Source organism: Octopus bimaculoides, chromosome 3 (genome assembly GCF_046866305.1).
Source record: "Octopus bimaculoides isolate indiv1 chromosome 3, ASM4686630v1, whole genome shotgun sequence".
NCBI classification, from domain to species: domain Eukaryota; kingdom Metazoa; phylum Mollusca; class Cephalopoda; order Octopoda; family Octopodidae; genus Octopus; species Octopus bimaculoides.
Window position 1 is genome coordinate 25,851,774 of NC_142930.1, and position 14,000 is coordinate 25,865,773.

Sequence of the window (14,000 nt, forward strand, 5' to 3'; positions counted from 1 at the left end):
TCTAATTAAATATTTTATGTCAGAGTGGAATGGAAACAAAATATAATTTATTTTTTTAAATGAAATGTTTTAGTTTTTATCCTTTTGGGACTTCAGATATATGCAGATACCTCAATATGAGATAGATTTTTTTTTTTACAAGTGATGAGTTGTGTAATATTAATATTAGCAATGTCACTGCTGAAGACTGAGTCTTTGAATTGATATATGCAATATACTTGGCAATAATGCTGCTGGATATTCACTTCAGTTCTTCTGTTTAGGCAATGAGGTCTTGTAGGGTGAGAAAAAAATTGGTTTCTTCCTGTTAGATTATGCTGAAGACACTGCATGTCACTTCTGCTATTTGCATGCATGCATACATATATACACAAGCATACATATGTACATACATACAAATTCAATATGAGAAGTTTCATAAAGTGCGACCATATATGCCAGCTGATGTAGAAATGCTTTAACCAGTTTCTAGTTCATACGTCTGGATTATATCCAGGATGACATCTCGTATAATGTCTAGAGTCAAGTCTGAAGAAAACACCTGTAAATAGAATTTTACAAACATTATTTACATGCTTCTTAATTAATTAACCAAAGCAAATCAATCATTAATACAAAAGGAGTTAGGTATTTTGGTGATGAGGATTACTAGGATGGCAATATTTAAATTGTGGACATATAGTTTTTTTCATAAACTAAAATATGTATCTGTGTGTGTGTGTACACGTACATACACACAGATAAAGAATTAGAGGAGAATGTAAAACAATTGTAGGAAATGAAGAAAGTTATAATGTATAATCTGATAGCTATGTAAAGTTAAGAGACAGGTGGAAGTTTAGACAAGTTGAGAATGTAGTTCCTTAGAAACACTGGTTGATGAAAGTAACACTCAGAAATAATAAAACAAAACTGTGTAGCCTTGTGATGAATGACTATAGAGTAAGAGCTAGCTAGAAAGATAAGGCAAGCTGGAGAAGGAATGGACAGAAATTGAAAGATCTCTCTGTTAAAGAGAAGTTCTTTGTGATATTTATAATGATGATGATGAGATGGAGATCTATAACACAGAGGAGGACCTGTTGTGAGCCACAGATTAAATCTATGGTTAAGAACAAGCTACAGATCAGATGATAGCTGACATGGTGGTGTAAGTGGTAAAAAGATAAGAATAATAAAAACTGAGAAAGACCTGGAAAGGTTGAGAGGAGGACCAAGGTTAGTATCAGAGAACTTAGTTGTCAGGTATACATGGAAAGAAACTGAAAGAAGTCTGCTAATTCTCTGCAATGAGAAGATCAGAGGTGCATGGCATTCCAGATTGCAAGTGTGTGAGGGTGAATCATTAATCTGTAAACCAACATCTTACTCTCACAGCTATTGTGGCCTTTATTGTCATCTAATAAAGACAACATATTGTTTCTCAATGTAATTCCTGAGTAAGTTAATGGAACTCAAAAGTCTACTTGGTTAATGCTAATAAAAAAACAGCTTCTACTCCTACTTCATGGTAGAGTGGTTAGCAGTAGGAAGGGCATCATTGTAAATTAGATGTAAAAAGGTTAAATACCACCAGGAAAGGTGGTATTTATCTTTTAACAAGTGCTTTATATTAGAAGTCATAATCAGCAACTTGGTTATAGATATTTTCCTTTAGTTACATTGATAATACTCTTCATAAAACACCACCAACAATATATTACCATATTTCTACTTGTTAAAAAAATCTCAAAGGTTATGCATACATATGAAATCAGTATTGCTAAAGAAAAACAGAATGAAATCCATACTTACCCTCCACCACTTTGTGTGAGCTACTCTGTTAAGATGTACCTCCAGACCATAGCACAACATAGATAAATAAATAATAGATACAGCAATATGCTGCGGTTTGAACTTGAGACTAGTTTTGCCATGGTAACTGTCACGAAGGACTGACCAGCATGTTCTTGTGAGTGGGACCTGATCCCAAACATGAGGCTGAAACCAATCTTTTAGAGTCTTCAGGTAATGCAGAAGATACTATAAAAATAAAGGAAAATGAAAGCAGCTATTAAAATTGTTTACATTTTGGTAATTTCGAACTTGACTAAAAAATATCCAGCTATTAAATAGTTACATTTATTCATTTGATAGGATAATTCCTGTGAATAAAAGGCATGAATCCATACAATTATATTCCTATAAATATAAATTTGAAGCAATATAGGTCTGTAAAAAAATCAGTAAGACAAGCAAATCTAGGTAGATATAGGTTACCCTGTAGAAATACTATATACCAGTGAAAGAGGATCCTTCAATATTCTACCATCTTTAAAAAAAGGACATATGTTAATTATTCATTTTTGCTTATATCATGCGTTTTGTGAACAAAGGCATTGTCAGTAAAAGGTTTTAATAGTTCAGCACATTTCTGATGGTGAGAATGATAAAAAGTGTATGTGCAACTGGGATGGAATACATGATGCTAATTTAATGCATAGTATTCAGTAAATAGCTACTAATTTGATGTTAGAAAAGCACAATTTCTACTGCTTCTATGTAAAGCTATTAAACCTCTGCACCTAGAATTCAGCACCAGAATGTAAACAGTGTCATAAAGACAGATCTCATTCTATCAGGTTGAGTAAAAATAAGCAACGTTTTGAACCAGGAAGAATTTGTACCAGATTTTTGCAGAGTTTTGAATTTTTTTAAACATTTTTTTTGCAATTATCTGATAATACAGACAAAGACTTGCTCAAATTAATATTGATACTTTTTGCACTGTTACAATCATCTGAAATGGAACTGTCAAAGCACGATCATCATCATCATCATCATCGTTTAACGTCTGCTTTCCGCTTTCCATGCTAGCATGGGTTTGACGGTTTGACTGCGGACTGGTGAGCCAGATGGCTGCACCAGGCTCCAATCTGATCTGGCAGAGTTTCTACAGCTGGATGCCCTTCCTGATGCCAACCACTCCGAGAGTGTAGTGGGTGCTTCTATGTGCCACCGGCACGAGGGCCAGTCATGTGGTACTGGCAATGGCCACACTCAAAAAGGTGTTTTTTACGTCTCACCTGCACTGGCAATGACCTTGCTCGAATGATTTTCTAACGTACCACCAGCACAAGTGCTAGAAGGCAATGCTGGTAACGATTATGCTCAAATGGTGCTATTTACGGGCCACTAGCACAGAAGCCAGACAGATGCTCTGGCAATGAACACGCTCGGACAGTGCTGTTAGTGCTCCACTGGCGCTTCGATTCTAGTCCTTGCTTCCACACCTGAAACTTCTCCTCTAGTTCTGATAGTGACTCAGCAATCAGTGTAAGGTCATCAGCATAGAGGAGCTCCCAGGGGCATCCCATCTTGAATTCTTGTGTTATTGCCTGTAAGACTATGATGAATAGGAGGGGGCTGAGGACTGAACCTTGGTGGAACCCTACCTCTACCCGGAATTCTTCATTACTTGTTGCCAACCCTCACCTTACTGACAGCGTCTCTGTACATGGCTCACACAGCTCTCACTAGCTATTCTTCTATCCCTAGTTTCCTCATTGACCACCAGATAAGGGAGTGGGGGACCCTGTCAAAGGCTTTTTCCATGTCAACGAAAGCCAGGTACAGAGGTTTATCTTTGGCTAGGTATTTCTCCGTGATATTTGAGTAATTTTGCTATTCAACTTCAAAAGAGAATGTAAAGCAGCTGAAACTGCTCACAATATCAATGAAACGTTTGGTGAGGCAATGACCAGTGAGTGGTCAGCTCGAAAACGGTTTAAACGATTTTGTAGTGGAGACCTGAGCCTTGAAAATTGTGAGTGTAGTGGACGGCAATCTGTCATCAATGACAGTCAATTACAGACCGTCATTGAGAAAAATCCATGTAAAACCACTTGAGAACTGGCAAAAGAATTTTAGGTTAGCCAGAAAACTGCCTGCAACCATTTGCATGCGATCAGAAAATCAAAAAAGCTTAACAAATGGGTACCACACGATTTGAATGAAAATTACAAAAATGTGCAAATATGAAATTTGCTCGTAGCTTCTTCTCTGTAACCAGACTGATCCATTTCTCGACTGTATTGTATCTTGTGGTGAAAAGTGGATTTTGTACAATAATAAAAAACATTCTTCACAGTGGTTGGATCAAAATGAAGCACCAAAAACCTTCCCTAAAGCCGAGCTCTTCAAAAAGGTTATGGTGACTGTTCGGTGGTGTACTGCTGGACTTATCCACTATAACTTCTTAAAAATCTGGAAAAACCATTACTGCAGAAATATATTGTCATGAAATTGCCAAAATGAATGAAAAACTACTACTCCTCCATCCCAGACTGGTTAACAGAAATGGGCCAGTCATTCTTCATGACAATGCTCGACCACATGTTTTACTAATGACACTCCAGAAGTTGAGGAAACTTGGCTATGAAGTTCTTTCCCACCCAATTTATTTCTCAGACCTTTCTCCTACTGACTACCACTTTTTCAAGCACCTTGATGGCTTCTTGTGAGAGAAGGAGTTCAAAAATCAAACCAATGCTGAAAGTGCATTCAAGGAGTTCATCAGTTCCAGAACTCCAGATTTTTATGTTACCAGAATAAACAAACTTGTAACTCGGCAAAAATGTGTTGATTGTAATTGTACTTGCTTTGATGAATAAAATTTCCGCATTATTGAAATATATTGTCGTGAATTTCATGTTTTAAACGTTGCTTACTTTTTACTCAGCCTGATATCTTTGCTCAGTGTCATTACAGAGTGAACAGTGTGTGTGTGTCCATGCACATGTTTGCTTCTGGTAATTGAGATAATATTTAGAGACATTTTATGAGTGAATTTTATGGTAGTTAGAATGTTGGACTCAAGACCATAAGGTCACATGTTTGATTCATGGGCTGGGTGGCATGCTCTGCTCCAGGTGACTCAGCTGAAAATGAGTATCAGCTTTGGCCATAGGTTGATTCTCTAATGAACTGGTTCAGAGAGGAAGACGTATACTCTCAGTCACTTAACCACTTTGGAAAATGAAATAAAGTATGCATGTAGGGTTGAGATACATTTTTGTTAAAACTTTTGGTAAAAGAAATATAATGAATGAATGTAAATATATATATATATCTCATCATCATCATTGTTTAGTATCTGCCTTCCATGTCAGCATGGGTGAGACTATATAGATACACACACATATACATGGTAATATCAAGTTATGAGAATGTGTGCTCAACACTGCATTGGTGGATAAATATTCTTTATTTGTAGGTAACCAAGCTATCATAGGTTTCATGGTAAGAGAGAGATCTCTTAGCAATTATCAAATCTGTTACATGGAACGTTGGTTATTCACTGACATTATTTTGCATCTATTTTCCATGCTGGAAATGTTTGGACAGGTCCTCACAGTCTAAATTAAGTTCTTATCTGGAATTACTGCTTTCCTAGATGTGTTGGATGTTCTTCCTAATACCAACCACTTAACAGAGTGTACTGGGTGTATTTTATAGTGGCATTAACACAAGAAAGGTTGTCATGTTACTAGCAAGACTAAAGGTTTGGTATACTTATTCATAAATAAATATTTTCTTTTGTCAACATATATAAACATATTGTTGATAATTTACTTTATTAATGTCTATTACGTATTCTGAGTATTTACTCAGAACATATGCCTAACATGCAGAAATATATGAGAGGTTTTCTGCAATTCTGTCTAGCAAATGAAACTGAAGCTGTGACAGAAGACACTTTCCTCAAGTAAGTGGGATTGAATCTAGAATCACATAGTTGTGAAGTGAAATTCTTAACCATGCAACCATGCTTGTGCCCTACAAATAAGTATAGTCAATTCTTTTGTAGTTCTAGTATCTATTCTCCATAATTTGGTGAAGTAAAGCTTATAAAGAGATAAAAGAAAATGCTTGTAATGAATTTGAACCTGCAACCACCCAATAACTGAAACCCTAATGTCTTACCCATTCAATATATTGTATATCATTTCACTGAAGAAATTCTAATGTGTAAATGAGCTAAAAGATAATTTTGAATTTTTACAAAGTTTGTCATCTATCATTTGAAAGGACAAGGAAATGAAACTAGGCATGTCACTTACTTTATGAGGATGATCAAAGGCTACTTTGAAACGCAATACTCTTAAGATATAAAGTTCACATTTGGCAATTGCATCTCGCAGACCCCAGAATGTCTCCCCAACATCAAGAGGTGATTTGCTTTTGTGTAGTGTCCTGGAATTAAAAATGATTTTTAATGAAAGAAAAAGTTGCGATAACAGTATTCTATTGGTGGCAGCTGCATGATGATGATGATGATGATGATGATGATGTTGTTGCTTTCCTGTAAAAGCGTAAGTGGTTAAGAGACATCGTACTTCCTGTGTAGGAATGTCAAAATACCACGACATGTTATTCATATTTTTTTTAGTTCTGGGCCTCACAAGGTCATTTACCTCATTTTCAGGATGTATAAGTGACCAAAATCACCACAGTTGCCCCTGGATGGGATGTTGGTCAGCAATTTTGAGGGAAGTGGGTAAGTTGATTACACTGACCCCAATACTTGGTACTTTATTTTATCAACCCTGAAGGGATGAAAGACAAAGTTGACCTTGGTGGGATTTGAACTCAGAACATAAAGAGCCAGAGGAAATATCACAAAACATTTTGTCCAACATGCTAATGATTCTGTTAGCTCGTCACCTTATGTTAATCACAAAAGTGTTTTCAACATTTGTCACATACAAAGGGCATAAGTAAGGTAACATGTTAAACATGGTGTAGTAATGGCAATGTCAGACACAGTGTATGACTAAAAGAAACAGAGTAGAACCAGCAGCTGTGACACAACATAGCAGCAACATTGATACAGTGTGTCACTCAAGAAACAGTACAACTTCACCTGTGACACAGTCCAGCAACATCAGTGACATTATCCAACATAATATAACATACTGAGCTGTCAGTCAGCAGAACCAAAATTGTATTAACTTGACCAGTTCTAACCTTCTCTCTCAACTTTTTTTTTTTACCAAAATAATCTTATAACTAAGTTTCACCTGTAGCAGACATTGACAACATCTCTGATTTTCCGATGCTCTTCTTCAATTTTCCCAGCTAGATATAATGATGTAGCAGATATCAACTAAAGAAAGAAAGAAAAAAAAAAAAAACACCTTACTTCATATTTCTAAGTGAGATATTAAAAGTATTAAAAACATTCTCAATGTCAGATTACATGCAGTACATGAGGACATATTATCTTCTTTGAGTGGTAATATCTCATATTTAGAGTAACATTCTCAACAAAGTCACACATACATTTTGATACAAATTAAGCTGGCATTATAATAATTTATTTAGAATAGCTAGTGAATTATAAAGTAGAATATTTAAGGAAATTTTTCTTTTCTACTCGAGATTTAGTGTTAGTTCAATGCTTCTATTTGAATTAAGTCAGCATTCTATGAAGTAGTTGGTGAGTCTCATAACCTCATTAGCTCTTGCTGTGATGTACTTAAAGGAAGAATAACTGAATCAAGCACTTCAAATGCTAACAAGTGTGCTGTTATAATCTTGCGCTATAATTTACAGTTAGGTGGGCTGGGCCATTTCAAAGTTATTTTGTAGCGTTGACAGTGTTATAGACAAAATGTAGAATGGGCAAAGAACCCATATTTTGGCTAGTAATCCAACACTATCAACTCAGCTATTTGTAGCTTTTTCAAAGTATTCACATCTAAACAAAAGTGCACGAAAATTTTGTAACTTTGAATATACCATGCAATGCCCAATGATTGCTGATTTCATGCTCTCTGACTTGCACATTTAGATAAAAAAAAAAGCATTTTACAGTGGAAATATATAAAATTAACAGACTAAATTGATTAAAAGTCACAACTTTTAACCATCATTAACGATGATCAATATTGTTCATTCCATTATGATATTGAATCTAGTTGGGCAGGAAAAGGAACACTATTCTTCCTCTTGCAATGCATCCTTTCCAAGTTTTCCTCAGTTCAGCAGACTGCATGCATGAAAAAATGGAGTTTTCAGTTCTGAACATCTCTTCAAGTAGAGCCTTAGATGACCATGTTAATGTGTCCTAGGTGCTAGCTTAGCAAAAAAAAAAAAAAAAAAAAATACAGGTGTAAGCAATTTTTGGGTAACTGACAAATATGGCAGTCAAGTCAATGAGGGAAACACACTTTGTGGTTGCTCAGCCTGCTGTAAATACCAGTAAAATTTCCCTACAAATCACACTTTACTATCTCAAAAAAAGAAGAGCACAATAAGGTCAGTCAAAACGGGAATACTTTTGAATGTAGAAATTGACTTGAGACTAAACATCATCAACAATGTAGGGACTGAGTGCTTAATCCTTTCATTTAATATATCTCTTATGAAATACAGTCACCATCATCATTTTAACGTTCACTTTTCATACTTGTATGAGTTTATTTGGATGGAGTTTACTGAGGCAGACACTTGATGGCTGGAAGCCCTTTCTGTTGTGAACCTTCACCTATTTCCAAGCAATGTAGTATTTCCCCATAGCCAGACATGTTCTCAGAATATTGGAAATGAATGGCACTGCTTGTGTGATTGAATTTTTATTTACAACTATTATTTGATATCAAGATAAAGAGACACAAACACATTATTCCATCTATAGAAAAATAATAACGCCACACAGTGGACTTCTCAAAAAATAACCACATTTAGTACCTATGCGAGGAAAAAACAACCAACAGAAGATGACCAACTTTCTTTTAAAATAGACTTAAGTTTAAAAGAAAGTTGGTCATCTTCTGTTGGTTGTTTTTTCCTCGCATAGGTACTAAATGTGGTTATTTTTTGAGAAGTCCACTGTGTGGCGTTATTATTTTTCTATAATAATGCCCTTTATATAAATATATACAAATAATTATGTTCTTGGGAATAGAAATTTCCCTAATGAATTTTTTTACACACTGGCTTTTTGATAAAATTCTTGTAAAAGAGTTTTATCCTTTTTTGAAATTTATATATATATATATATATATATATATATATATACATATATACACACACACGTATATACAGAAACACACACAATGGGCTCCTTTCAGTTTTCACCTACCAAATCCACTCACAAAACTTTGGTTGAACTGAGTGAAAAATGTTGTGTGTATGTACGATGTTGCAGCCAATATCAGTACTGATTGGTAGAACAACCATATGCCCATATACTGTGTTACATAAGATTTGTACAGATATTTTTTCATTTATTTTATTTTTTTTACCAGACTGGCATTATATTATTACATTAATATACTAAAGTCATAATAATGTAATTAAATATTTTGGAAGAATGTAACAGGTTCAATCCAAGTTTAATGTTAGATGTTTTAATTAATTAGCTAGCAGTGAACAAATGGGTGACATGTTATTGACAGCTCTTAAGAATTAATCAGTCAGATAGGCAAAACTTATAACAAAAGTTTATTGACATAAGTGAAAAAAACTGATTTTCCCCACCTCCAAGAGAAATTTTATGAAATTGCAACAACTTACATAGATGTCGAAATCATTTAAAGAATTTTCTCTGAAAAATTTATGGTAGATCACAGATGCAGTTGCTAGAGAAACTGAACTCAATTTTAATCTGTAACCTGTCAAAAAAAAGTACACACACACACATATATATAAACATTAAAGGTTTACATATTACTTTCAGATTATAATGTTTTGTTAGAAATGAGACATTTCTAAATCTTGTTTTTTTTATGACTACTTGAGACTGATATGAGGTAGAAACAGGTATTTAACAATATGAGTTTAGCACACCAATGTTTAGAACACAAAAATAACTAGAATTCAAATCTAATACTAGTGTGAGCGAGCAAAAAAAGCCGTTAGTACAAGTTTTAGATAAGACTAATTCATGTACACTGAGTTGAGTCTCTCTTCAAAAAAAAATGTGTATTGAAGGTTGTGAATCAAGTTTTCAACATGTAACTTGCTGTTTCAAAATATCAGAACTCACATCTCACAACTTACAAAGCTTATCTTATTTTAGAGTAAAAATCTTCCATTGCCTTTCAATCAACTAGAAGAAATGAAAATAAGTACTATTAATATCACTAAATGACTTTCACTGGTTATAAAATTTCTTACAAAAATCAATTTAGTATTCAGATACTAAAAAAGCAAATTTTTGATTTAGATAATTATAAATAGGTTTAGTCTTACTGTGCAACACCTTGGGCAAGTGTCTTCAAGCGTACTCTGGAGCTGACCAATATTTCAAGAGTAAAATTGGTAGAAGCTAGTCATATGTGTGTGTGTGTGATTGTGTTTCTCCAATTTACGACTGGTTTTGGTTAGTTTATAAAGAAGAAATTAGAAATTGATGTCTGATTGTCTTCAGATAATGTTACATTGTAAAATAACTTCACTCTGTACAAATAGGTAATGTAAGGGGGATGAAGACTTAGATTTGGCATGGATGCTTGAAATTCTGAGTAAGTATACCTGGGATTATCACAAAACAGTATATAATGGGTTACAGTAATCCCTCAACTATTTCAGGTGTTATGTTCCAAAAACCCCAACGATAGGTGAAAATCCGCAAAGTAAGAACGGTACTGAACTGTATATTTTTTATTGTTATTTTTATAATTTGTATATATTTATTTTATTATAAATGCAAAACAACACCACAGAGGAATCAACGTAAGCTTAAATGATAAACTGTGATAGGTGAACTTTGATATGGTGAAGGATTACTGTATCTTATTTTCAAGTATTTTGTTTAATCTTTTTGTTTACCATATTTCTATTGTAATACACTATCGTTGTTTCAATTAATTTTGAAGATAATGAAGTATTTAAAAAAATAACTTTGTCCTTATTAAGTTGGTGTTTAAAACCTAAATTAACTTGAAATTTTGATGGAAGATTTTAATTTAGATCACTTTAAAATAGAAGTTTGTTTCATAGAACCAAGGGTTGTTGTTGTTCGTTGAGGGTTCCAGTTGATCCGATCAACGGAACAGCCTGCTCATGAAATTAACGTGCAAGTGGCTGAGCACTCCACAGACACGTGTACTCTTAATGTAGTTCTAGGGGATATTCAGCATGACACAGTGTGACAAGGCTGACTCTTTGAATTACAGGCACAACAGAAACAGGAAGTAAGAGTGAGAGAAAGTTGTGGTGAAAGAGTACAGCAGGATTCGCCACCATCCCCTGCCGGAGCCTCATGGAGCTTTAGGTGTTTTCGCTCAATAAACACTCACAACGCCCGGTCTGGGAATCGAAACCGCAATCCTATGACTGTGAGTCCGCTGCCCTAACCACTGGGCCATTGCGCCTCCACAGAACCAAGGGTAGTCTTGAATGAATTGGTATTGAATGGATTAAGGGGAAGGAGATAGCAATTCTCCTTGACTGAGGAGAGAGACAGATTAGTTAGATTACATGAACACAGTGTGATAACTTATACACTGAGTACTTAACCTTTCACCTGTTAAACATAGGAGGATTTCAAAAAAAAGATTAGTAGAACCAGAGATAGAAACTGAACAAAAATTCACTATTAAGGTTAAATAAAGTGATAAAAATTAACTTGTGCTTAGAGCATAAATCATTTTCATAAGAAGGAAATAGCAATTAAAGAAAATATATATAACAGCAGAGGTTGCTATACTAGTATAAAAAGAGATTGAGAAGAAACAGTGTCTGTGAGCCCGTAGTTGTAGTATGCTGCATCATCCCATATACGAGTAAATGTAAATGGATTTTATTCAAACTTCACAGATCTGCTGTTTAGCTGTATGGTGTAATGGTGAATAACATGATAATTCTTTGTTCAATGTTTAAACTGTATTATATATTTAAGAGCAAGCTTATTTCGTTATTTTTTTTCCTGTGCCATTCCCTACTCTTTCCAACTTTACCAGATCAGTTTTGAGAACATAATTTATGTTTCATTGTTGCAACATGCAGCTTATATAGCTTGCTTGTATGACTTTTATAAGACCCCTCCTCCACGGATTTGTCTTAGGTTAAGGCTTCTTCAGTGGTAATGCAAAGATAATACATGTACCATGACATCTTTATTGCAGACAGTACTACGGACTTTTATCTGTTTAGTTTTGTGTTTTGTTGGTTTGTTTCAGTTGGCTTTACGAAAGCAAACAAGTCAATGGGCCGTTCGATCTGATAGAAATACTAGACAAAGATCCATCAAACCACATCCTAATCTTAGAAAATAATACATTAGCCCGGGATACATTACGCGATGGTCATGGTTGGAATGCTGTTGATCATACAAGCCTGTTCGAGTAGGGCCGAACATAAGAAGACAACTAAAAACAATATTTAATAAACAGAAAAAGCGGTCAGTGGTAATAAAGTTTTTCTGACATAAGAAAGGCTATTCAGTATTGTTTTTATACAAATAGACACAAAGAGTGGCTAATATATATTTTAGCGTCGTAAAATCTTCAGGGCTAATTTTCAAGAATTTTTCGGCCAGAACCTCAACATGTTTTCCATGACTTTCTGCTTCTCCAAGCAACCCTTGCGTCCCTTTTAATATCAAATAATTTTTCTATTTTAACTCGATGAGTTTATATATTTTTAAGTGAAAGAGCGAACTAACACCATTCAAGATTTTCCCAAGAATATTGACAACATAAGAAAAACAATACCTCTTTACCCATGATTTGAAACAACGTCGTCAAATCAGCTGGACGTTTTACAACGCGTCTGCTTAGAAGTATTTCTTTTATTGTTACTGATGCTTTTTTTTTTCTTACAGTATTTTTTAAAGAGAAAAATTACACAGCCAAACGGTTGTAAATCAAAATCATTTTGAGAACGAAATTACCTGCTTGGTGAATATATTTTACTGCACTGAAATGGATTCGGGAATCTGTTTCACCTTCCGCCATTTTTAGTCGTTGTTTTGAATAAATGTGTTATCTGTAGTTTAGTAGAAAATCTAATGTATATCATTAGCTATAAATGATTTTTAGAAATGCAATAAAAATAGTAAATCAATAAATATATAAATACAGTAAAGTATTATATTATTTTGATTTGTCAAAACTTTACTTCTTAATTGTGCTGGTAACCTTCTGCAATTATGAAATTATCTTTCTTTGAATTTAGATTCAACATATAGTTTACATATGTTACTTATTTTCATATAAGTAAGATGTGGTTTATTTTGATGCTGCAGTAATTTAATAAAGCAGAGTAGTTTTAGAATATTTGATTATGCTAAAAAAACTTCGATTAAAAAAAAAATCCGAATTATTTTGGTACATTTGAAGGGAGGCAATTCCTATTTTATACGAGTGATTTTTTCGTTGCAGAGTTATCGGGATTCCCAATTCTAACACGAAACGAAACAAAACAAAATTAAATCATTACTGCATACATTTTAGATAAGGAGAAATGAAACGGAAAGAAATTACTCAGTGACGCCACCTGCATACTAACGATAGAGAGATAGTAATAATATTTTAATGCAGTGAACTTTAAAAAGTTAACTAGAAATAATTAGTATTGGTTTCTATGTTTTGTCACAATGCCAGCAATTTCAGGTGGGGGTGGGATTGGGGAAAGTCCATTACATCGACCCCAGTAATCAACTGGAATTTATTTTATCGACCTCAAAAGGATATTTATCTATCTATCTATCTATCTATCTATCGACTGACGTGATGTCGCATCGGCTCCGAAGATAATCCTTTTTTTGACCATTTAGAGCCCACATTTTGTTAACATTTTTGTCCATAAGGTGTGTGAAGCACCCAACTTTCGTTTGAGGGAGGAATTGGCCCCTAGGGACAGTTTCAATCTTATTTAAATCTATATATTTTCTTCTCGACATTAAAAAATGTCGAGAAATGTTGTTATAGAACGCTGGTCAAATTCTTGGCGACCTTTCGGGACGAGACCACCATAACTTGCGGTCGTTGTGCGCATGCATACTGATT

General features: G+C 34.3%; 1 protein-coding gene across 1 annotated transcript; it reads right to left on the reverse strand.

Annotated features, from left to right (window-relative positions):
* Window positions 1-13,394, reverse strand: LOC106879276 (cyclin-Q). The gene is made up of 6 exons (XM_014928771.3): window positions 12,884-13,394; window positions 9,562-9,659; window positions 7,062-7,147; window positions 6,102-6,234; window positions 1,795-2,022; window positions 1-541 (listed from the first exon to the last, which is right to left on the reverse strand). Exons 1-6 carry the CDS (start codon window positions 12,945-12,947, stop codon window positions 458-460), a joined length of 693 nt encoding a protein of 230 aa, XP_014784257.1. The 5' UTR covers window positions 12,948-13,394; the 3' UTR covers window positions 1-457.
* Window positions 13,395-14,000: the final 606 nt, after the last annotated feature.